This window comes from Triticum dicoccoides, chromosome 1B (assembly GCF_002162155.2).
Source record: "Triticum dicoccoides isolate Atlit2015 ecotype Zavitan chromosome 1B, WEW_v2.0, whole genome shotgun sequence".
Taxonomy (NCBI): Eukaryota; Viridiplantae; Streptophyta; class Magnoliopsida; order Poales; family Poaceae; genus Triticum; species Triticum dicoccoides.
In genome coordinates, this window is record NC_041381.1 from 540,442,980 (window position 1) to 540,469,065 (window position 26,086).

The window sequence follows — 26,086 nt, forward strand, 5'->3', positions numbered from 1 at the left end:
GGGGGAAACAGGCAGCGGTGGCGGCTGGAGTTGACGAGCGCAGCCCTGTCTCCTCTGACCTCTCTCCCGTTTCTCTGCAACAAGCACGGAGAAGCCCTGCGCAGCTGGCTGCTCTTTTGTGCTACGATCTGACTTATACTTTCTCGTTTTTCTGCAGCTACCTGTTCCGTGTATGAAGAATGTCTGGGTTTAATCTACTTTGCTCATCCGGTTGCCATGCTTGCCTTGCTCTCTTTTTTCCCGAATAAAAACCACTTTCATTACTTAAACGGAGACATCACAATCAAGTTTACAAATTGCAAGCACCTCCTCGTTGCCATGCTTGCTTCTTTACTCAAGCAAAAAATGTAGAAACGGTGTGGATTATATTTATTTACATTTTTGCAAGAGCTTGCTTCTTTTATGTGGGAATCACTGCCAAATTAGAAATCAGATGATTGGACTTTCAAAATTGCTTCGGACCAATAACAATTACTTCCTTCGGTCCAAAATAAATGTCGCAGTTTTAAACTGAGGTTAGTTCAAAATCACAATACCTTTTGTGGATCCGAGGTAGTAGTAATTTTTATCCTAATCACGCTGTGTCTTTGACAACTCAATCCAGCCAAATATCAATACGACGAATTAATTTCAAAATGTTGATCTACAATTGCATGTGCCGGGGTAATCTCACCTTCTAGCAAAGAGGTCATCACAACAATCTATCCAATTCTCATCCTTCTAAGGGCATCTTCAATGGTGGCCCGCAAATTTCCTCCCGCATCCGTCCGCGGATAGGGGGATCAGTCTGCGGACGTGGATGCGGGAGGCCGTCATCCAACGCTAGTCGCACACATTTTTACAACAATTCGAACTAACTGGACGAAATTCGTTCAAACACGCCCGAATTTCATATAAACACGCCGAATTTCATTACATTTCGGACATACTTCAACTACAAGCGGTGCTCGTCTGGCTCTGGAGGTATAATGTTAACCTAATCTATGATCGCCCTCGCCCGTTCCCTGTGTCCCGCCATGAGCCCAGAGAACTGAAGCGTCGCCTTCTCCAGTTCTGACTCGGTCAACCATATTGATCCTTCTCTAGTCAACCATATCGATCCTTTCAATTGGTATCAGAACAAGGTTTCTTTATTAAGGGTTTCACCACCCGAAGAGTATGGTTAAGACCGAGGAGGAAGTGTCTTAGGCCATGGAGTTAACTTCGATCACACGAGACAACTTAAATGAAGCTATGGCTTCACTTAAGACGTCTATGACGACCGAAGTCAAGTCCATGCTTAAAGAATTGCTTGAGGGGTTGAAAGCTTCTCCCGACCTTTTGCTTGTGGTTAATCCCACCGCATAGGAGTCGGAGGCCAATTCTGTTAAGGAAGCGGCTAAAGGTACTCATGTTTTTCCCCTCATGACAAGAATGGGACAGGAACCTTTGCCTTAGTTCCCTCTCCCCTGGTCTATGGAGGACCGGTTCCTACACCTCGCATTAATAATCTTGGTCCTCCTCCTAAGCTTGTTAAGGGTGATTTTGCTAATTGGGTTTTTCGCATCAAGTCTCATTTGAATCAGAGCTCAACAAACCTTTTGAGAATCATTGAGCAAGGCTTCTACCCGCATGATCCAAACAACTTCACCCCAAGAGAAGAAGTGGACAATCAATACAATCACTCCGCTTTGTTCATCCTTCAAAATGCGGTCCCTCCCGAAGATCTATCCCACTTATGTACCTTCACTCGTGCAATGGATTGTTGGAATCACATAGTATCTTTGTACATGGGGAGCTCGAGCATCCAACGGTCCAACTTTGAAGTGGTCCTTGACGAGGCCGATGAATTCGTGATGCTAGAAGATGAGGATCCACATGATCTCTACCGGAGGGTGAAAACTCTTGTGATTGCTCTCCAAGACCATGGGAGTAAGGATACGGATGACAATTGGATCAAGCGCAAGTTTCTCAAGGCCATCATGCCATTCAACAAGGCCATGTCTTCCGTGATTCGTCAAAGGCTGGACTTCCACACCTTAACCTCTAGTGAAGTGTTGGATGAGTTTATTGCCATGAACATCATGAACAAGACCGCCGAGAATGCTCTTGCTCATGTCCAGTCAAAGAAAAGCTCAACCACTCTTGCTTTGAAGGCCAAGGCCATTCCAGAAGAAGAAGAGGAGGAAGAAGAGGAGTGTTGCCCCGTGGACACCAAATATGCTTACCATCAGCACATGGCTCTTGCGTCAAGGCAATTTTGGGGGCAACAAGAGGAACTCAAGGTCCAACTTCACCAAGAACAACTCAAGTGGCTCAAAGAACAAGTGACGAGTAAGGACTTTCTACAACTGTGGCAATGTGAGTCACTTTGTGGCGGAGTGCCCTTACGAGAAGAGGGAAGACAATGGTGGAAAACTCATTCGCAAAGACAAAACCAAGTCTTTCCCAAGCAAGAAAAACTTCACCAAGAAGACACCTCCAAAGGGCTTGGTGGAACATGAAGAGTACACATCTGATGATGATGATGAAGACACAAGTGGAGAAGGAATGGCAACAACGACCATTGCCATTACCACATCTTCCCCCTCCAAGGTGTCTCTTTTTGGTGCCCCCAACCAAAAAACCATTGCCAAGTGTCTCATGGCCAAAGGTATCAACAAGGTAACATCAAACATAAAAACCACCATCACTACTACTCCTTCATTGTTAGATTGTGACAATGATAGCAAGGTGTAAATGTTGATGACAATGAGTTTACCAAGTTTGTGGGTAAGCTCAAGGGTGAATCCAGGAAGCACTTTGTTGCTCTTTTGGAACAACTTGGTGAGGCAAATGATATCACTGAATCTCATGAGGATACTATCTCCAAGTTGGACGGGCATTATCGCGACTATGTCGGTGAGATTGCGGATCTTTCCATTGCTCTTGAGGAAGAGCGAGGTCTTCGTTTGACTCTTGATGAGTCACACAACGTTGATCATGCTAAATTGCAAAAAGATCTTGATCATGCTATTGTTCTTACTCGTGTGCTTAAATCCGAGAAAGTTGCACTTGGTGTTGGCCATGATAGACTCAAGTAAGAGTTTGATACACTTGACAAGGCTCACAAGGTCTTGAAGGGTGTTCATGCTTCTCTCAAAGAGTCTCATGATCAACTCCAAGTGAAGCTAACCAAGGAGATTTTCACATGTCCCCCTTTCGTTCTAATTGATAATGCCCATGCTACTAACCCTTGTTGTGAGCATGTGCATCTTGTGGAGGAAAATGCCAAGTTGAAAGAGCAACTGGAGAAAGGCCTTGTGACATGCATACAAGGCGAAAATAACCTCAATGACCTTTTGACTAACCAAAAGGAAGTTTTGAGGAAGGAAGGAGTTGGGTTTGTGCCCAAGTCAAAGAAGAGGAAGAAGAAGAACAAGACCAAGCAACCTCTCCCGCTCAAGGAAACATTTGTCAAGGAGGGTGAAGGTACTCATGAGAAGAAGAAGAACAAGGAAGTGCATGGTAATGCCAAAAAGGGCAAAACTGCTAGGGAACATAGTAATTTCAAAAAAAAAATCCTACGAACATGCAAGATCTATCTAGGAGATGCATAGCAACGAGGGGAGAGTGTGTCCATGTACCCTCGTAGACCAAAAATGGAAGCGCTTCAATAACGCGGTTGATATAGTCGAACTTCTTCGCGATCCAACCGATCAAGTACCGAATGTACGTCACCTCCACGTCCAACACACGTTCAGATTGATGACGTCCCTCGTGCTCTTGATCCAGTTGAGGACGAGGGTGAGTTCCGTCAGCACGAAAGGCGTGGCAACAGTGATGATGATGTTACCGGCGCAGGGCTTCGCCTAAGCACTACGATGGTATGATCGAGGTGCGTAACTGTGGAGGGGGGCACCACACACGGTTAAGAGAAACTTGTGTCTTTGGGGTGCCCCCTTCCCACGTATATAAAGGAGGGAGGGAGAGAGGCCGGCCCCCTAGGGGTGCACCTAGAGTATGGAGTCCTACTAGGACTTCCAAGTCCTAGTAGGAATCCCTTTCCCTTTTGGAGTAGGAGAGAATGAAAGAGAGAGGGAGTAGGAAAGGGCAAGGGGGGTGCCGTCCCCTTCCCCTCACTAATGCAGGATGCTGCTAACGCGACACTACGATCAGAGACCCTTTGACAAAAATGTGTGCGATGCATTAATCGCAAACGGTGGTGTAAAAAAACCATCAAAAAAGGTGCAAAATATTTGCGATGACGGATGCATCAAACACGGTTCAGATTTTAGTTCCGTGTGTGATGTGGGGCATACGGTTCAGTGCAATTAACCGTTTGCGATGAGGAGCAACAAAACTAACGGGCAGCTAGATGAAGGTGTGTGCGATTAATAGCATACAGTTCACTAGGGTGAACTATTTGTGATTAGGCAACACAAAAGAAATGGCCAGCCAAATTAAGTGTGTGTGATATACAACATGCGGTTTACGCAGATGAACTCTTTGTGTTGAGACAAGAGAAAATAAACGGTTCAATATAACAAGATGTGTGTGATACGCGACAAAGAGGTGTCATCAGAAATGTGTGCGAAGAGCAATAATAACACAGACGATTGCTGCTAATAAGACGTGTGTGTTCTGTGATGGGATTGCATACAGAACAACAACATATATATTACATGCATGATTAACCAAATTAAACATCCAATTGCATAGGTGGCTACTACAACCATGGCATTTGCACACACCAAAGTAAACTATTATATGCATAATTTCATAGGTGTCTACTACACACATGACACTTCCACACATCAATAAAGTAAACTATATATTACATGCATTATTAACTAGCATAAACGATCATATGATCATCATCTACTTCTTGTGACGCTTGCTCTGCTTGTGGCTCAATCCGGGCTTGTCGATTTGGGTAACGAGGCACTTACTCATGTCAACGATCCGCTTGTACATCTCGAAGCATGTGTACACGCTCTTGGCCATGAACCTGAGGTGAGGTTCATCCAGTCGCCGCACCTAGGCCCTGTGCCAGGATACGACACTTGTTCTCTGGGCATCATGCTTCATCTTTTCGTAGTAGGGGTCGATGATGGCAGAGGCGAGTTTGACCATGGAGTCCTTCTTCGTGCTGCCCCAGACCCTGTGGTGGTCACGGATTTCGACAAGGTTCTCGCAGGCCAAGCCCGTAACACCGAGCTCTTTTACATCGTCGGTGGTTTCCACCATGGCAAACTTGTACTCGGTGCTGTTGACAAACCTGTTAAAACAGTCGCAAGGCTCTCTGGCCATGCAGTAGTGGTAGATGAGGACATGATGGCGCACACACAACTGTGCAACGGCAACCTTCTAATCTATGCCGGGACTACTGTCGGTGTACTGGAGGTCGATGCCGACCACCTTGTACTTGTCTCCAGCAAGCAACTGCTCAACGGTGTTGATGTAGTCATCCACCACGGCCGGGTCGATGGTGTACACCATCGAGAGATCCGTCTCCCTCGTGTGGGTCTCCACTTTATGCTCGCTGAACTCCATTGGAGCGCCCCTAGACATCCCCTCTCTATGTGTCATCGTGGGTGTGCTTGTTGTGTTGTGGGGCGTGATCGAAAGTTTGAAGAGACTAAGGCTATAATGGCCGCGGGAATTAAAGAGGAGGCTGGACGGCACGTCCTGATGGCAGTTCTAATTCGCAGCGCGTAACTCCATCATGCCACACGTAACTGCACCGCGTGGCAACGCGCGCGGCACAACCGCATGCATATGGGGACCTAGACGTGATCATGCGCAGGCCCAACCACTGGCAGAGCGCGCGCGGAGGGACGCGAGCATTGCGCTCTGTGGTCGCCTCAACGGCGAGCAACCATATATATGCATATAAAAGTTGAACACGCAAGGAAAAGTTGTCCACAACCCGAGCGCGCCGATGGACGTGAGCAGAGCGCGCCACGGCGCCTAATGATTGAACTGTTTGTATAGATTAAGCACAACTGCTTAATCTATGGATGAAATATATGCTTAATTACTGAATTTTAGTTGCAAAAATTAGATAGTGCTAGTGATTTTTAGCTGCATATTTTGACAAATTGCCATTGGAACCGTTGAATGTCCTCTCTGTATGTGTCGTCGTGGGTGTGCTTATTGTGTCGTGCGCCGGCCCCAAACACTGGGAGCACAACTTATAAATTGACAGGATGGAGTACTAGTTACAGTGATGCATATAATTAAGCAAAGGGATCACACATGTCTGTATTGACTAGAACGAGAATGCAATAGCACAATAAGAATTAAGGAGGCAAGAAGAAAGATGCATCCATCAACGTACGACCTCCTCCTCCTCCTCAACTCAGTGCGCCGGGCCACCGACCGGCAGCTAAGGATCGGCGGCTTTTGTGGTGGGGTCAAGGTGCTTCTCAGCAAAAGCATCCAAGGCTTCTAGCCGGTTGAAGAAGGATAATGTCGCAGCGTCTTCACTGGCCTTGTAGATACCTATGTACACAATTTGCTCGTACATGTGGATGTGTAGGTCGACGATTTCTTGCAGGGCGAGGCGCCTCGCGGCGAGCGCGACCTCTAGGTGGACATTCTTCTGGCGTCGGCGGGTAGTCGCAGGGCCACCAATGCTTCAAAGAGGTTTCGACCATGGAGGCCGATTAGGGTGGCAGGCAATGAGGAGCCCGACCGCGCGGATTGGAGGAGTACGGCGATGTCGTCCGCGAGCTTCTTGACGACGACGAACTTGTTGGTGGTGGCAACGATCATCTGGTCCAACTAAGAGCCGTAGCTGGCGTCGATGGCGACCATCCACTAGCTGGTCGCCAACACCGTCTCGAGACGATCCTCGGTGCCATGCCGCAGGCCGGCGTCGTGGACCGTCTGGCACAGCCGCTGGCCACTCGCGCGCATCGCCGCCATGGGTCTGGAGTGAGCACTTTTGCGCTTAGTGTGGGTGCTTAGGTAAATGCTCAGATTCGTACGATGTGGTAGATGCATTGGAATGGAGGGGCGCCTTTATATGAGTGCAAACCGCGTTGCATTCACATTGTGCTGCCTCTTTTTCCAGTCCTCCTCGCATTACTTACCTCATGCATTCATGATGCTAATTGAAGGAGGATGCATCATTGGACGTTCAACATTTCAGGAACCACTACCCTCTCCCTCATCTGCATTAAAGCTGTATCGGGAACTGCGCCGCCCGCTGCACGCCCGGCTAAACATGCCTCCTTGCCTCCATCTATGCTTAATTACTCAATTTTAGTTGCAAAAAATAGATACTGCTAGTGATTTTTAGCTTCATATTTTGACAAATCGCAGTGTTACAAGGTTGACAAATGGCAATGTTACTAGATCAACAAATGACAATCTTTCCAGTTTGACAAATGGCAACATGCCCAATATGACAGATGCAAATCTTACCAAATTGTTTGTAAATTGGTTGCACACGGGTCATCCAAAACAACCGTTTGTGTTGAAGAGATGCACAAATCTTGCTCTTACTTTGCATAGGGTGTTGTTTCTAAAACGTTTGCGATCAAGAGCCATTAAAACCTATAGACATTAAAACCAAGACACATGGCGTCACATGAATGGTTAAAATTTAAATTATACACATAAATACATTGAAAACTCAATTAATGCATAAAAATGTCCAAACGAACCCCGAAAAATCCCAAAAATTGACATAACACTCCTGTTGGTCTATGTTGACATGAGAAATTTTTTCAAAGCAATAAGGGGCAATGAATATCATTTTGTCCCCAAAGGTGGGACGTTCCCTACCAAAACCATCAGGCTTGTTGTGAGAAGCTCTGGTTTGTGAGAAGCATATCCCCAAACCTGCCCCAAATGGGACAAATTTTTTACCACGACATGTTGATGCCGCTCCATGGCAGCATGCCAAGTTTCATGAATTTCAGACGAGCTTTGGATTTACTAGAATTTAAAAACCAGGTATACATATCTCAATGTTTGCGGCCGAGTGACGGTGGCAGTGTGTTTGACATTCATTCTCATTTCTTGCATGAGACCTAATTAAGCATGCAACCAAGGACACATATTTGAATTTTCAACCAATTTATATGCATTAGAGCATATGTGTGCATGCAGTTCAAATTTGAATTATGCACATGAATGCATAGAAAACTCAGTTAATCTATAAAAATGTCCAAGCGAACCCCCAAAAATCCCAAAAATTGACACACCACCCCTGTTGTTCAATGCTAACACTAGGAAAAAATTGAAATTGAGAAGAGGCAATGCATCTCGTTTCGTCTAGAAAGGTGAAACGTTCCCTACCAAAACCATCGGGCTTGTTGTGAGAAGCTCTGGTTTAATTTGTGAGAAGCACAAACCTGCCCCAAATGGGACAAAAAAATTACCATGGCATGTTGATGCCGCTCCATGACAACATGCCAAGTTTCATGAATTTCAGACGAGCTTTGGATTTACTAGAATTTAAAAACTAGGTATATATCTCAATGTTTGTGGCCGAGTGATGGTGGCAGGGTGTTTGACATTCATTCTCATTTCTTGCATGGGACCTAATTAAGCATGCAACCAAGAACACAGATTTGAATTTTCAACCAATTTATATGCATTAGAGCATATGTGTGCATGTAGTTCAAAATTGAATTATGCACATGAATGCATAGAAAACTCAGTTAATGTATAAAAATTTCCAAGCGAACCCCGAGAAATCCCAAAAATTGACACAAGAAAAAAAAATGAAATCGAGAAGATGCAACGGATATCATTTCGTCCAGAAAGGTGAAATGTTCCCTATCGAAACCATCATGCTTGTTGCGAGAGAAGCTCTGGTTTGCGAGAAGCTTATACCATAACCTGGCCCAAATGGGACAACATTTTTTACCCCAGCATCTTGATGTCGTTCCATGATAGCATGCCAAGGTTCATGAATTTCAGACGAGTTTTGTATTTACTAGAATTACAAAAGCAAGCACCTCAACATTTGCCGGAGAGCCACGGTGTCGTGGTGTTTAAAATTCATCCCCATTTCTTGAATGGGATGTACGCATCAATCCATGGACACATATATCATTTTACAACTCATTTTGGTGCACTGATGCATGTTGATACGTCCATTTTGCATCATGCTTTTATACCGATATTTATTCCATTATGGACTGTTATTACACGTTATGTCACAATAATTATGGCTATTCTCTCTTATTTTACAAGGTTTACATGAAGAGGGAGAATGCCGACAGCTAGGATTCTAGGCTGGAAAAGGAGCAAATATAAGAGACCTATTCTGCGCAGCTCCAAAAGTCCTGAAACTCCATGAAAGTCAATTTTGGAATTAATAAAAAATACTAGCGAAGGAATCAACTCATTTTGGTGGCCATCTTCTGCTATATGAAGTCTTTTACCCGGGAAAAAATCAGAAGCAAGCTTACGGGACAAAACTCCGCCGCCACGAGGCGGAACCTTGGCGGAACCAATCTAGAGCTCCGGCGGAGCTGTTCTGCCGGGGAAACTTCCCTCCGGGAGGGGGAAATCATCACCATCATCATCACCAACGATCCTCTCATTGAGAGGGGGTCAATCTCCATCAACATCTTCACCAGCACCATCTCCTCTCAAACCCTAGTTCATCTCTTGTATCCAATCTTTGTACCAAAACCTCAGATTGGTACCTGTGGGTTGCTAGTAGTGTTGATTACTCCTTGTAGTTGATGCTAGTTGGTTTATTTGGTGGAAGATCATATGTTCAGATCCTTAATGCATATCAATACCCCTCTGATTATGAACATGAATATGATTTGTGAGTAGTACGTTTGTTCCCGAGGACATGGGAGAAGTCTTGCTATAAGTAGTCACATGAATTTGGTATTCGTTCGATATTTTGATAAGATGTATGTTGTCTATCCTCTAGTGGTGTTATGTGAACGTCGACTACATGACACTTCACCATTATCTGGGCCTAGAGGAAGGCATTGGGAAGTAATAAGTAGATGATGGGTTGCTAGAGTGACAGAAGCTTAAACCCTAGTTTATGCGTTGCTTCGTAAGGGGCTGATTTGGATCCATATGTTTCATGCTATGGTTAGGTTTACCTTAATACTTCTTTTGTAGTTGCAGATGCTTGCAATAGGGGTTAATCATAAGTGAGATGCTTGTCCAATAAAGGGTGGTACCCAAGCACCGGTCCACCCACATATCAAATTATCAAAGTAACGAACGCGAACCATATGAGCATGATGAAAACTAGCTTGACGATAATTCCCATGTGTCCTCAGGAGCGTTTTTCTCATATAAGAACTTGTCCAGGCTTGTCCTTTGATACAAAAAGGATTGGGCCACCTTGCTGCACCATATTTACTTTCATTGCTTGTTACCCGTTACAAATTATCTTATCACAAAACTATTTGTTACCTACAATTTCAGTGCTTGCAGAGAATACCTTACTGAAAACCGCTTGTCGTTTCCTTCTGCTCCTCGTTGGGTTTGACACTCTTACTTATCGAAAGGACTACGATAGAGCCCCTACACTTGTGGGTCATCAAGACTCTTTTCTGGCGCCATTGCCGGGGAGTGAAGCGCCTTTGGTAAGTGGAACTTGGTAAGGAAAAATTTATATAGTGTGCTGAAATTTACTGTCACTTGTTACTATGGAAACTAATCCTTTGAGGGGCTTGTTCGGAGTATCTTCACCCTGACCAGTAGAGCAAAGAGTTGCTTCTCAACCTACTGAACCTACTGAAAATGTTTACTTTGAAATTCCTTCGGGTATGGTAGAGAAACTGCTAACTAATCCTTTTATAGGAGATGGAACATTACATCCCGATTTGCACCTAATCTATGTAGATGAAGTTTGTGGATTATTTAAGCTTGCAGGTATGCCTGAGGATGTTATTAAGAAGAAGGTCTTCCCTTTATCTTTGAAGGGAGACGCATTGACATGGTATAGGCTATGTGATGATATGGGATCCTGGGACTATAAACGATTGAAATTGGAATTTCACCAGAAGTTTTATCCTATGCATCTTGTTCATCATGATCGTAATTACATATATAATTTTTGGCCTCGCGAAGGAGAAAGCATCGCTCAAGCTTGGGGGAGGCTTAAGTCAATATTATATTCATTCCCCAATCATGAGCTCTCAAGAGAAATGATTATTCAAAAAATTTATGCTCGACTTTCTCTCAACAACCGCACCATGCTTGATACTTCTTGTGTTGGGTCTTTTATGATGAAGACTATTGAATTCAAGTGGTATTTATTGGAAAGAATTAAACGCAACACTGAAGATTGGGATTCCGACGATGGTAAGGAGTCAGGTATGACACCTAAGTTTGATTGTGTTAAATCTTTTATGGATACCGATGGTTTTCGTGGATTTTAGCACTAAATATGGACTTGACTCTGAGATAGTAGCTTCTTTTTGTGAATCATTTGCTACTCATGTTGATCTCCCTAAGGAGAAGTCGTTTAAATATAATCCTCCCATTGAAGTAAAAATAGTTGCACCTATTAAAGTTGAAGAAAATACTATCACTTATAATGATCCTATTGTCCCTACTACTTATATTGAGAAACCTCCTTTCCCTGTTAGGATAAAAGATCATGCTAAAGCTTCAACTGTGGTTCATAAGCGTAATACTAAAACACCTACACCACCTTAGCAAATTAAAGTAGAACCTAATATTGTTGTGGTTAAAGATCTCTTGGCTGATAATATTGATGGGCATGTTATTTATTTCTGTGATGAAGCTGCTAGAATTGCTAGACCCGATGCTAAGAAACATATACCTGTAGTAGGCATGCCTGTTATTTCTGTTAAAATAGGAGATCATTGTTATCATGGCTTATGTGATATGGGTGCTAGTGCTAGTGCAATACCTTATTCCTTATATCAAGAAATTATGCATGATATTGCACCTGCTGAGGTAGAAGAGATTGATGTTACAATCAAGCTTGCCAATAGAGATACTATTGCACCAATTGGGATTGTTAGAGATGTTCAAGTCTTGTGTGGGAAAGTTAAATACCCTGCTGATTTTCTTGTTCTTGGTTCCCCACAAGATAGCTTTTGTCCTATTATATTTGGTAGACCCTTCTTGAATACTTTTAATGCTAGAATTGATTGCGAGAAAGATGTTGTCACGATTGGCTTGGATGATATGACTCATGAGTTTAATTTTGCTAAATTTCGTAGACAACCCCATGATAAAGAATTGTCTAGTAAGGATCAAATTATTGGTCTTGCTTCTATTGCTGCGCCTCCTACTGATCCTTTAGAACAATATTTGCTAGACCATGAAAATGATATGTTTATGAACGAAAGAAAGGAAATAGACGAAGTATTCTTTAAACAGGGTCCTATTTTGAAACACAATTTACCTGTTGAAATCCTAGGGGATCTTCCACCACCTAAGGGTGATCCCGTGTTTGAGCTTAAACCATTACCTGATACTCTTAAATATGCTTATCTTGATGAAAAGAAGATATATCCTGTTATTATTAGTGCTAACATTTCAGAGCAGGAAGAGGAAATATTATTGAAAACTCTGAAGAAGCATAGTGCTGCTATTGGATATACTCTTGATGATCTTAAGGGCATTAGTCCCACTCTATGCCAACACAAAATAAAGTTGGAAGAAGACGCCAAACCAGTTATTGATCACCAACGACGGTTAAATCTAAGATGAAGGAAGTGGTAAGAAAGGAAATACTAAAACTCCTTGAGGCAGGTATAATTTATCCCGTTGCTAATAGTCAGTGGGTAAGTCCTGTCCGTTGTGTCCCTAAGAAGGGAGGTATTACTGTTGTTCCTAATGATAAAGATGAATTGATCCCGCAAAGAATTATTACAGGTTATAGGATGGTAATTGATTTCCGCAAATTAAATAAAGCTACTAAAAAGGATCATTACCCTTTACCCTTTATTGATCAAATGCTAGAAAGACTATCCAAACATACACATTTCTTGCTTTCTAGATGGTTACTCTAGTTTCTCTCAAATACCTATGTCAGCGGAGGATCAAGAAAAGACCACCTTTACTTGCCCTTTCGGTACTTTTGCTTATAGACGTATGCCTTTTGGTTTATGTAATGCACCTGCTACTTTTCAAAGATGCATGATGGCTATATTCTTTGACTTCTGTGAAAAGATTTGTGAGGTATTCATGGATGATTTCTCCGTTTATGGATCCTCTTTTGATGATTGCTTGAGAAACCTTGAATGAGTTTTGCAGAGATGTGAAGATACTAGTCTTGTATTGAACTGGGAGAAGTGCCACTTTATGGTTAATGAAGGCATTGTCTTGGGGCATAAAATTTCTAAAAAGGGTATTGAAGTTGATAGAGCTAAAGTTGATGCCATTGAAAAGATGCCGTGTCCCAAGGAAATCAAAGGTATAAGAAGTTTCCTTGGTCATGCCGGTTTTTATAGGAGGTTCATTAAGGACTTTTCTAAAATTTCTAGGTCTCTGACTAATCTATTACAAAAAGATATTCCTTTTGTCTTCGATGATGATTGTGTAGAAGCATTTGAGGTACTTAAGAAAGCTTTGATTTCTGCACCTATTGTTCAGCCACCTGATTGGAATTTACCCTTTGAAATTATGTGTGATGCTAGTGATTATGCTGTAGGTGTTGTTCTAGGACAAAGAGTTCAATATGCTAGTAAAACTCTAGACAGTGCCTAGAGAAATTATGCTACTACTGAAAAAGATTTTTTAGCGGTTGTATTTGCTTGTGATAAGTTCAGACCTTATATTGTTGGTTCTAAAGTAACTATTCATACTGATCATGCTGCTATTAAATATCTTATGGAAAAGAAAGATGCTAAACCTAGACTTATTAGATAGGTTCTCTTGCTACAAGAATTTGACTTACATATTATTGATAGAAAGGGAGCTGAGAACCCCGTTGCAGACAACTTGTCTAGGTTAGAGAATATTCTTGATGACCCACTACCTATTAATGATAGCTTTCCTGATGAACAATTAGCTTTCATAAATGCTTCTCGGACTGCTCCATGGTATGCTGATTATGCTAATTACATTGTTGCTAAATTCATACCACCTAGTTTTACATACCAGTAAAACAAAAAGGTTTTCTATGATTTAAAACATTACTTCTAGGATGACCCACACCTTTACAAAGAAGGAGTAGATGGTGTTATTAGATGTTGTGTGCCTGAGCATGAACAGGAACAGATCCTATGCAAGTGTCACTCCGAGGTATATGGAGGACACCACGCTGGAGATAGAACTGCACATAAGGTATTGCAATCTGGTTTTTATTGGCCTACTCTCTTCAAAGATTCCCGTAAGTTTGTCTTGTCTTGTGATGAATGCCAAAGAATTGGTAATATTAGTAGACGTCAAGAAATGCCTATGAACTATTCTCTTGTTATTGAGCCATTTGATGTTTGGGGCTTTGATTATATGGGACCTTTTCCTGCCTCTAATGGGTATACACATATTTTAGTTGTTGTCGATTACGTTACTAAGTGGGTAGAAGATATTCCAACTAGTAGTGCTAATCATAACACCTCTATTAAGATTCTTAAAGAAGTTATTTTTCCGAGGTTTGGAGTCCCTAGATACTTAATGACTGATGGTGGTTCACATTTTATTCATGGTGCTTTTCGTAAAATGCTTGCTAAGTATGATGTTAATCATAGAATTGCATCTCCTTATCACCCACAGTCTAGTGGCCAGGTAGAGCTGAGTAACAGAGAGCTTAAATTAATTTTACAAAAGACTGTTAATAGATCTAGAAAGAATTGGTCCAATAAACTTGATTATGCATTATGGGCTTATAGAACTGCATATAAAAATCCTATGGGTATGTCTCCATATAAAATGGTTTATGGAAAAGCTTGTCACTTACCTCTCGAACTAGAACATAAGGCATATTGGGCTATTAAAGAGCTCAATTATGATTTCAAACTTGCCGGTGAGAAGAGGTTGTTTGACATTAGCTCACTTGATGAATGGAGAACCCAAGCTTATGAAAATGCCAAACTGTTTAAGGAAAATGTTAAAAGATGGTATGACAAAAGGATACAAAAGCGTGAGTTTAATGTAGGTGACTATGTGTTGCTTTTCAACTCTCGTTTAAGATTTTTTGCAGGAAAACTTCTCTCCAAATGGGAAGGCCCTTACATTATCGAGGAAGTGTATCATTCCGGTGCCATAAAAATCAACAACTTTGAAGGCACAAATCCAAAGGTGGCGAATAGTCAAAGAATCAAACATTATATCTCAGGTAATCCAATAAATGTTGAAACTAACGTTATTGAAACCGTAACCCCAGAGGAATACATAAGGGACACTTGCCAGAATGTTCCGGACTCTGAAAAAGGAATAGGTACGTGGTGCAGTAAGTAAACCAACTCCAAAACAATTCTAACAGCAAATTTTCTCCGTTTTGGAATATTTAAGAAAATAGGAAAATAAGAAGTACTCTCGGAAGGACACGAGGCGTCCACGAGGGTGGAGGGCGCGCCCCCCTGCCTCGTGGGCACCTCGTGTGCTCTCCGGACTCTGTTTTCTTGCACAATACTTCTTTTGGTCGGTAAAAATTCATTATATAATCTCCCAGATGTTTTGACCACCGTATCACGCAAATATCCTCAGTCTTTGTTTCGAGCTATTTTTCTGACAGATCTAGATCACCATGACGTCTTCAAGCGCCCCCAAGGACAAGTTTTTTGAGAAGGTCATCAACCCCTATCTCGCGGAGGTGTTGCGACACCCTCAAACCTTTGAGATGCGTGAGGGGGTGTTGCACATCCGCGATGTTGAGGGACCAAGGAGGACCGGAAGCGTGGAGACAAAATTCGAAGCAATGGAGCAACAAGTTTTCAAGTGCCAAGGGATGGTGGAACGTGGACTCAACTCCAACCACATGATGATCGCGGAGTTCACCAACAAGCACAAGCTGGACACCAAGAACATTGAGGAGACCATCTTCAAGCTTCACGAGAAATTCGAGCACCTCCAAGCCCAAATCTACGACCTGCAAAACCAAAACTGTGAGTATGAATATAGATTCAAGAGGATGAGTTTGGCTGCAGATTTGAGGATCCCGGAGACTCGATCGTCTTTTTAGCACTACTGTACGTATAACCGTATTTGCTTGCTTGCCGGTCGCACACGACCTCATTTTGCCGAGCGTGTGTGCCAGGAGGGCATACCCCCGATGGTTTGTGGGTCGTGTGCGAAGGACCCTCTAATCGCCTACACTCACTAGGCGACGGTTCCGAATGCCATCACGGAAAGGGGTTTAAAACCGTCTGTATAGCACCGACGCGTACCAGTGCCTAGTCCAATTCGGACCCATGGGGGGCGCCACCTCCCCTTTGGCCTGCCTCCTCCTTTCCCGTATGGCCCAATAAGGCCCATTACTTCTCCCGGTGAATTCCCGTAGCTCCCCGGTACTCCGAAAAATACCTGAATCACTCAGAACCTTTCCGATGTCCGAATATAGACTTTCAATATATAGATCTTTACGTCTCGGCCATTTTGAAACTCCTCGTCATGTCTGTGATCTCATCCAGGACTTCGAACAAACTTCGGTCATGAAAACACATAACTCATAATACAAATCGTCATCGAACGTTAAGCGTGCAGACCCTACGGATTCGAGAACTATGTAGACATGATCGAGATACATCTCCGATCAATAACCATGGAACCTGGATGCTCATATTGGCTCCTACATATTATTTGAAGATCTTTATCGGTCAAACCGCATAACAACATATGTTGTTCCCTTTGTCATCGGTATGTTACTTGTCCGAGATTCGATCGTCGGTATCATCATACCTAGTTCAATCTCGTTACCGGCATGTCTCTTTACTTGTTCCGTAATGCTTCATCCCGCAACTAAATCATTAGTCACATTGCTTGCAAGGCTTATCGTGATGAGCATTAGCGAGAGGGCCCAGAGATACCTCTCCGATACACGGAGTGACATATCCTAATCTCGATATATGCCAACCCAACAAACACCTTTGGAGACACCTGTAGAGCATCTTTATAATCACCCAGTTATGTTGTGATGTTTGATAGCACACAAGGTGTTCCTCCGGTATTCAGGAGTTGCATAATATCATAGTATGAGGAACGTGTATAAGTCATGAAGAAAGCAGTAGCAATGAAACTGTAACGATCATAATGCTAAGCTAACGGATGGGTCATATCCGTCACATCATTCTCCAAATGATGTGATCCCGTTCATCAAATGACAACACATGTCTATGGTTAGGAAACATAATCATCTTTGATTAATAAGCTAGTCAAGTAGAGGCATACTAGGGACACTATGTGTTGTCTATGTATTCACATATGTACTAAGTTTCCGGTTAATACAATTCTAGCATGAATAATAAACATTTATCATGAAATAAGGAAATAAATAATAACTTTATTATTGCCTCTAGGGCATATTTCCTTCAAAAACCGCCCCTAACAACAAAGCCGACGAATTTAACCCCTCTTATGTTTTATGTCGTGCTAGTGATGGGCATGTTTATGCTAAATTCGTTGGTTCTTATTATGAGTACATTGATTGGTCTATTTGGGTTCCTAAGACCCTTGTTACTAACCTCAAAGGACCCATTCAAGAATGGGTACCTAAATCCAAGCATTGATCTCTTGTAAGAGTTTGCTTCCTGTGGAGTGTCATGGTTGCTTAATAGTGGAGCAACAAATCGTATGACTAGGAGCAAGGACTTGGTGGTGGATGTGCATCCAATTCCATCTATGCCCACCCATGTCCAATTCGGTGATGCGTCGACATCTAAGGTATTGGGACTTGGCAAGGTGGTCATCTCTCAACATTTATCTATTGAGAAGGTCATGTTTGTTGAGTCCCTTGCATACAATTTGCTTTCCATTTGTCAACTTGCACTTAAGGGCTTTGCAATATTCTTTGATCTTGATATTGTGGCCCTTTTGTGGAGCAAGACTCTTAAAGTAGCTTTTGTTGGGCATGTCAAGAACGGTCTCTATGTGGTGAACTTTTCGGAGCGACCCACTAAGACCGTGACTTGCCTAATTGCTAAGGTTGATGTGGGTTGGCTTTGGCATCGCCGACTAGCCCATGTCAATATGAGATCTTTGCAAAGTCCTCTTAAAGGGGATCACGTCCGTGGACTAATAAATGTGAGTTTTGCCAAAGATCGTGCTTGCATCATGAAACAGTGCACCAACTCTCGACTATCATCTACTCGAAGAGGCCTTTGGAGCTCCTTCACATGGATCTTTTTGGCCCTCCATCCTTTGATAGCCTTGGAGGAAGAAAGTATTGCTTGGTAATTGTGGATGACTACTCAAGATATACATGGGTATACTTCTTCAAGAGGAAGAGTGAGACTCAAAAAACCGTCATCAACTTTGCAAATGAAGCTCAACATCAACACGAATCAAAGATTTTGATGATTAGAAGTGTCAACGACATCGAGTTCAAGAAACCTATACCCCTCAACAAAATGGTGTGGCAGAGAGGAAGAACCGAACGTTAATGGACGCAGAAAGGACCATGATGGCGGAGTTCAAATCTCCGTGCAACTTTTGGGCCGAAGCCATCAACACTGCATGGCATGCATCCAATAGGCTCTACCTCCGCAAAGGCTTGAACAAGACTCCATATGAGATACTTACCAGCAACAAGCCCAACCTCAAGTACTTCCGGGTGTTCGGTTCTAAGTGTTTCATTCTCAAAATGGGTGTTCGTTTGTCTAAATTCGAACCTAGATCTCAGGAGGGCATATTTCTTGGTTATGCTACAACTCTCATGCTTACCGTGTCCTCAACAAGTTCGCCGGACTCATTGAGGAGAGGTGTAACGTGGAGTCTGATGAACATAGCGGCTCCCAAGCGGAGCAAAGTGGTCTTTGTGATGTAGGTGATGAAATTCATCCCCAAGCCGTAAGAAGAATGGGGATTGGTCAAATACTCCCCATTGAGGAACCCCGTATGGCCGACGGAGAAGGACAATGATCTACTCAAGTGGAGCCATCACCAACACTAGACCCACATGCTTCCAAAGAACAAGGTGAAGGCCCTCAACCCAATGAACAAGATCAAGGGCAAGATCAACCCCGTGATGATGGTGATCCACCTAATGATGCCAAAGATCAAGTTCATGCCTCTGAACACACTCAAGATCAAGAGCAAGCTCAAGACGGTACTCAAGATCAAGAGCAAACTCAATACGGTGCTCAAGATGATCCTCAAATGCCCATCAAGGAACTTCTGGAGTGTCATGCTGCTAAGGTGGCTTCCAAGCTCGAGCGTCAACAACATGTCATGGAGAATGTGCTTGGAAGCTTGAGAAAAGGGGTTACTACTTGTAAAAAAATGTCAAAACTTTTGTGAGCATCACGTGTTTGTTTCGTGTGTTGAACTCCAAAAGGTACATGAGGCGCTTAGCGATGAGGATTGGCTTGAAGCCATGCATGATGAACTCAACAACTTCGAGCGCAATCAAGTTTAGAAATTAGTGCCAAGGCCAATGGAGGAACACAATGTCATTGGGACCAAATGGATCTTCAAGAACAAGCAAGATGCAAATGATGTGGTTGTTCAAAACAAGGCAAGATTCATGGCACAAGGCTACTCCCAAGTCGAGGGTATCGACTATGGTGAAACCTTTGCCCCATTGCACGTCTTTAATCTATTTGCATGTTGCTTGCATATGCATCTCATCATGATTTTAAGTTGCAACAAATGGATGTGAAAAGTGCATTTATTAATGGTCCTTTGAATGAGTTGGTTTATGTCAAACAACCTCCGGGATTCGAGAATCCCAAGCTCCCCAATCATGTATACAAACTCAAGAAGGCGCTCTATGGCCTTAAACAAGCCCCACGTGCGTGGTATGAGCACCTTACCGAGTTTTTGCAAGATTGTGGGTTTGAAATTGGTAAAATCAATCCCACTCTTTTTACTAAGAGGGTCAAAGGGGATTTGTTCATATGTAAACTATATGTTGATGATATTATTTTTTATTCTTGTTGGGGATATAACCCCAAGGTGTGACCCGCCCAAGAGGGGCCGGGTTACACTATTGGCGATTCAATAAGAGAAAGCCCAAATAGGTCCAAGAAGATAGGACATGAAGACTGAAGGCGGCTTACAAGGCAGGCCTGTTGAAAGCCCAAGACCATGCAATGTAATCATAACCCAAAGGTGTGAGCCGCCACGATGGCGAATTGCCTAGCAAGGCAAGGCGACTTAGAAACCGAGTTGGCCATGTTGTGTGATCCGACTTGGACTCTTGTAAGCCCAGGGCCTCGACCTATGTATATAAAGTGGCGGGTCAACTCAGATAACAATCAATAGATAGCTAGGTCAAGTGATTCCGCTCCCTTGTAATCGATACTCAAGCAATACAACACAAAATAGGAAGTAGGCTTTTACCACGTTGGTGAGGGGCCGAACCTGGGTAAACTCGTGTCCTTCGTTCTGTTAAACCCCTTTGAGCTAACCTATGTTGCCATTGCTCCACACTTAAGTCCTTTCACTAGGGCATCTGCCGTGACAAAACCACGACAGTTGGCGCCCACCGTGGGGCCAGAGCATGGTGGTTTCGAGTTCTTGAAGGGCAATTTCCAGGGATCGAGGGATACACAATTGGCAGGATGACCAAGAGTCGCCGCGGCAAGCTCTACATCGATGACGCTGGCTGGGGCCCCGAGACCGGCTCAATCGAGTATGGGTATCAGGCCCCCTTCGGTGGAATTCATGTCTTCATCGGCAAGATTGGAAAATCTGAGCCTGAGCTGGACACCTCCACCGACCTCGTCGGGTCGGCTCAGCGCGTGCAACCCGCCCGGGTTCAACTCGACCGGAAGCATGTTTTCGTCAGTTGCGTGCAAGGCATGGAACTTGCGAAAGGTTCTGAATCCAGAGGAGAGACCGCCATCTACTCAGGCAATGAATCTTCAACCGGAGAAACAGAGTCAATTTACCAACTTCAAGACGGCGGACTTGGGGGGCTATTCCGATGGCGACAGTATTTCGGACCCCTATGAGCCGCCATCCAGGGCTACGATTTTCATGGCTGGTACGGGGCCGATTCTTAATCCGTCGACAACTGCAGCTATGACGTCCAGTTCGGTGGTACAACGGTTGTGGCTAGCGGCTCAGTCCGGCCGCCGGCTCAAGTTTTGTCTGAACTCTTGGGCACTTTGACGACCCTATTGACAACAAAGGTTACTGCAGCGAATCAGGCAGAGCATAATGCAGAGGTTGCAAAGGTGCAAGACCAGATAGCCAAAGCTCAGGAGGATCTGAATGCGGAAAACGTCAGGATGGCGACGGAATGGGCTCAGTTGGATGCTGACTCTCAGCGTATCAGGGCAGAGACTTTCCGCTTAGGTTTGGATCAGAATGCTTCCAATGTTGTTCTTCGAAGGAGGTACCAGACCCGCCTGCCTTTGCAGTATGAGGCGCAGAATCTTTTCAACATGCTTGGGGACGGGCCTACTAACCCACCAGGAACAAGTAATCCGCCCGGTACGGCCCAGGATGTAGAGGCGCCAGGGAGTGGGGCGGCGGCTCAGCCTCGACTACGAGACCCGCCCTGTAGGGATCAAACCCCGCCTCGGCAGTTTTCGACACCACATGGTCACTACTCTAACCCGGTGGATAACATGTTGGCAGCAGCGCCCGGGCTGGCGGCAATTCCGATCGAGGGAGAGTCGCCGAAGGCGATAGAGACCCGGAACATAGTTGAAATCCTTAGAACCGCTATTGTGCAGCAGGCGGCTTACTCCTACAGCCGTGATCGTGTTCATTCAACCCCTCGCCAAAGTCATAGTTACAGCCGACGCATGGAGTCACCAGCAGTTTCCAGTAGTGAACGGCGTCTTAATCCGCCCCGTCATGATCCCCTTACTAATACTCAGGCGATTACTAAGACTTCTTTTCTGTGACTCTGAACGGGACATGTTTATTACTCTGTGATTTGGCTTGTTAGGCTTTATCTATAAAGTCGGGGATATGCCTTTTTCTCTAAAAAAAAGAGAATGTGTACTTGGAGTAATATCAAAGTTCCAAAGAAAAACTTTAAAGATCTCTGACACCAATGTAACTTCACTAGCATTCACTATTGTTTGGTCCAGGCCATGGCAACCATAACATATTCAAGGAGATGTTGACTTCTATTCATAGAGAACTAAAAAGTTCCATTTTATTGAAAGATATAGATGGGGATAACTGAAAATGATTTACAGCATCAGTCAGATGTACAACTAACAACCATTAATCAAATTCTTCTTCTTGTTCCTTTGACAGAAGGATTTGATCCTTTCGAGACCATCTCGAAGAGAAGTTGGAACACAAGCAAAAGTAATGCGGACCCAATTTTCCATTCCTAGAACACTCCCTACATTTGAGAGGCATACATACATTAGTTCAGTTTTTGAGAATTGTAAAAGTATATTATTAATAATCATTTCAAACATTTGCTTGATAATTTTTTTGTGAGCAGCACAAACATGTCATGATAAAAACGACGCCGGGTCAAGAAACAAGGAGATGTACAAACCATGTTAGTCTTTCACATAAAAACAAAGAATATTCTAATGCAGTTATGCATTATGGTAATCATTATATGCGTACTTATCTCGGAAATTGTTAAGAACTTCCTAGACAGTCCAAAAACACATTAGAATATGTGTTTACATTTAAGAAGTATACATCAGTCAAATAGAATCGAATGTTCTCACAATATATATACTGTTGTTCAGTATAACAAAAAAAATACGATCATTCCATACATTTAATTCCTTTATTTAAATGAGAAAATGCAGTCCTACCTGGGCATAAAATCACCGATTCTTCTTTCGCGAGCTTGCAGCAAAAATCAATATCATCATGGATCTCCTCCAAAAGATGCAAGTTCAGTTTCACCTGTTTACATGGAAGTTAATACACGATTGTGGAAAAATGGTCTTTGTTTTTCTTCTAAAAACTAGGATAGATCTTTCTGTAATATGATTTGATCAGTATCACTCTGCAGAAACAATAAACAACGGACAAATGATATCAAGGTGATTAGTCCTAGAAGAACTTTAGCTCTCGTCATTATTCTTCGAATACATGCATCTTTGAACATATCCATAGGAAAATGTAATTTAAATTTAAATTAATTATTTTGGATGCATTGCGGTTCGAAATTAATCATATACAATTAAGTTTATGCTTATTGACACTCCCTAGGGAAACATTTTACTACTGGCTTACCATTACAAACATCGATCCTTCTGGCTTGTGAGGGCAAGTAATGTATTTATTCTCCTTTATTTCTCTATAGCATATCTCTGATGATTCCTTTAGCAGACCAATAATCCCCTTGAAGAAATCTTCTTTTGTGTTCTCAAGAATTTGAGGAAGAGCCGCCTAAGAAATTTGATAGTACAAAAATCAATAACTAAGGCATGTGAATCATAAGAGAACAATAACGTCAAGGATATCAAAATCTGAAGATGCAAGAGAAGCTGTTGTAGGTGAGGAAATTCTGAAAATAATGGTATACTCACAGTACAATGTATATTTTCTAAAAGAATTTCTGATATATTTTATACTTGACCGAGAATAATACAATGTATATTTTCCAAGGACTAGTTCTATTCAATAGTCTGTTCAGTTTTTATGTTTATTTATTTTATGAAATAGAAGCAAATAAAGGTAAATACTACTAATATATCTATCTTTCTTCAATCATGTTTGACTTCGACTTTCAAACTCAGTAAAATCTATATATACTAACTTCAAGGCGGTCATTTGACATGCACGTGGGCTGCGTACAACATAGGGACCGGAGCAAAATAGGACAAGGAGGAGTAAATACCGAAGACTGACCTGAATGAAGGTTGCTGGGTCCGTTGAGACATTAAGGTAATTCGTAATAGATGTAGAGATCTACCAAAAGATAGTCAGTACAGATTTAGCATAACAGGAGTTCTAATTAATCCCCGTAGTAGCATATGAAAAGAATGATTGAGAATTACCTTAGTTTCCTCTAAAATCTTTCTGGGGTCGTACACCGCTACCCATCCAAGTCGCCATCCAGGCACTATCCATGACTTGGACAGAGACCCTATGGACAACACAGGGGTAGTGTGCCCAAACACACCCATTGGGATGAACGGGGCGCAGCCCAAAACCAGCTTGCCGTATACCTCGTCAGCAATCACCAATATTCCGAGCTTTCTTGCCACCTCTGCAACCTAATTGAACAACATCAGCACACGATTAGCAAGAAGAATTCAGCAGGCGCAATGAATCCATATTCAAACAGAGCAGCAAGGCAAAGGATGGATGTAAAACCTTGGCTAAATGGTCGTAGGAGTAAACGCTGCCACATGGATTGTTTGGGTTTATGATGACCATCGCAGTTGTGTTCTTGTCGGCGATGGATTCCAGCGAGTCGATGTCGACCTCCCACCCCTTCTCGGGGATGAGGTCAAAATGTCGAACCTCCAGCTTGTTGAACGCCGCGCGCGCCTCGTAGTTTGGATAGCCTGGCCTGGGGAGCAGAATGTTGGCGCCGGCGGTTTGGGCCAGAACTGGGATTATGACCTCAATCGCTTGGGTTCCACCGGCGGTGAGGAAGATGTCGTCGGCCGATAGCTTGTAGGGCACACCCTGCGACAAGTGCTCTGCCACGGCACTGTTTTTACAAGGTGGAAGAAGGTCAAATTTCTGAATGCATAGGGAAGAACAGTAGTGGACACGTGAAGCCAGCGGCGGCACATGCGCATGCATAGAATACGGTGCAACACGCGAAAAGGAAATTGTTGTTGTGTTACCTTCTTGCGGCGGGGAGGCCGACGCCGGCGGGGTAGCAGTTGAACTGCCCCGTGCGCAGCGCGGCGGCGACGGCGTCCTCGGCCTCGACGGCCGTGCGGAAGGCCGGGAAAACGGACGGGTCCCCGTGGGCCAGGGGCAGCACGGGCCGCGGCCCGTTCTCCTGCACGCTCGCGCTGATCTTGTACCGTATCGCCCGGATGCTCATGTTCGCCCCCGTCGCCGCCAGGACGCCGCCCTTGGCCCCCGCGAAATTCCACTCCACCGCCTCCTCCGGCGCCGCCACTGCCGCCGCCACCTCATGGCCGTTGCTCTCGCCGTTCGCGGCAGCGGCCTCGCCGTGCCCGTTGCTCTTGCCGTTCGCAGTGGCCTCGGCATGGCCGTTCGCGGCGGCGGCCTCGCCGTGGCCGTTGCTGTTGCCGTTCGCGGGGGCGGCCTCGGCATGGCCGTTGCTCTTGCCGTTCGCGGCGGGGGCCTCGTCGTGGCCCTTGCTCTTGCCGTTCACGGCGGCGGCGCCGTTGGTCTGGTGTACGGTCGCCATGAGTAAACGAGGAGGAGGAGCTGGAGGAGGAGTAGTAGTATTAGGAAACTGCCGTCGGGGTGGATCGAATAGCGGTGATTGACTGTCCTAATATAGCCGTTGCTCTGTCTCTGACCGTGTCCGCCGCGCACATGAACTGGGGCGGCTTCCGGGCCGGGCTGGCAGCACGCTCTGGCACGCTCCGGGCACGCCGCTGCCAGCTGACGGACGCGTCCGTTACCACCAGTTACCATTATCCCCGGCATATTTTTGGCGGTCCGTTTTGGTTTTATGTACCCAGCAGCACCAAGGAGTACACTACTACTGGCTACACTTATCTCTCTTTAATAATTTGAGAAAAAAAGGAAAAGGACCGGGAGCAGGACGCATGAACCATGATGCTTCTCGACTCAGCCGGTGCTGATTGGTTCAGCCAGTGACACCCACCCAGTTCCGCTCAAAGTATATGTATGTGGCTGGATGAACCCTCCTACTCCTCCACTGCAGGCAGTTTTTTGGCAGTGCCGGCAAACATCATGCTAAAAAAACTCTACCTAACTCGCAAAGCCCAAGCCAGTGAGGAATGACACACAAGCCACATGCTATCTCTCTCTTTTTTCCTTTTTCCTTTTTTGATTGAGTTGATCTCTTTCTTTTGTTGGACTAGATAATTGCAGTGTGTTGCAACGGGACAGCAAATATTTTATACGCAATCGCCGTGATTACATGTCAGGAAATGGGACTTAGCTGCCAATTGAATCCGTACTTTCTCAAAAAAGAGAAAATCAGCAC

At 44.0% G+C, this 26,086-nt stretch overlaps 1 protein-coding gene across 1 annotated transcript; it reads right to left on the reverse strand.

The window, feature by feature from the left end:
• Window positions 1–22,040: 22,040 nt before the first annotated feature.
• LOC119348169 (nicotianamine aminotransferase A-like) lies at window positions 22,041–25,514 on the reverse strand. Its single transcript, XM_037616488.1, has 7 exons — window positions 24,777–25,514; window positions 24,295–24,637; window positions 23,976–24,194; window positions 23,827–23,886; window positions 23,209–23,364; window positions 22,782–22,875; window positions 22,041–22,348 (listed from the first exon to the last, which is right to left on the reverse strand). The coding sequence occupies exons 1-7, from the start codon at window positions 25,313–25,315 to the stop codon at window positions 22,215–22,217; spliced, it is 1,545 nt and encodes a 514-aa protein (XP_037472385.1). The 5' UTR covers window positions 25,316–25,514; the 3' UTR covers window positions 22,041–22,214.
• Between the last annotated feature and the right edge of the window lie 572 nt (window positions 25,515–26,086).

Excerpts from the sequence above, each read along its gene's own strand:
- LOC119348169 (XM_037616488.1), bottom strand. The coding sequence starts at position 25,315 with ATGGCGACCGTACACCAGACCAACGGCGCCGCCGCCGTGAACGGCAAG. Across the intron at positions 24,195-24,294 it reads CCTACGACCATTTAGCCAAG|GTTGCAGAGGTGGCAAGAAA; the intron begins GTTTTACATCCA and ends TTGTTCAATTAG. Across the intron at positions 22,876-23,208 it reads AAGGATCGATGTTTGTAATG|GTGAAACTGAACTTGCATCT; the intron begins GTAAGCCAGTAG and ends CCATGTAAACAG.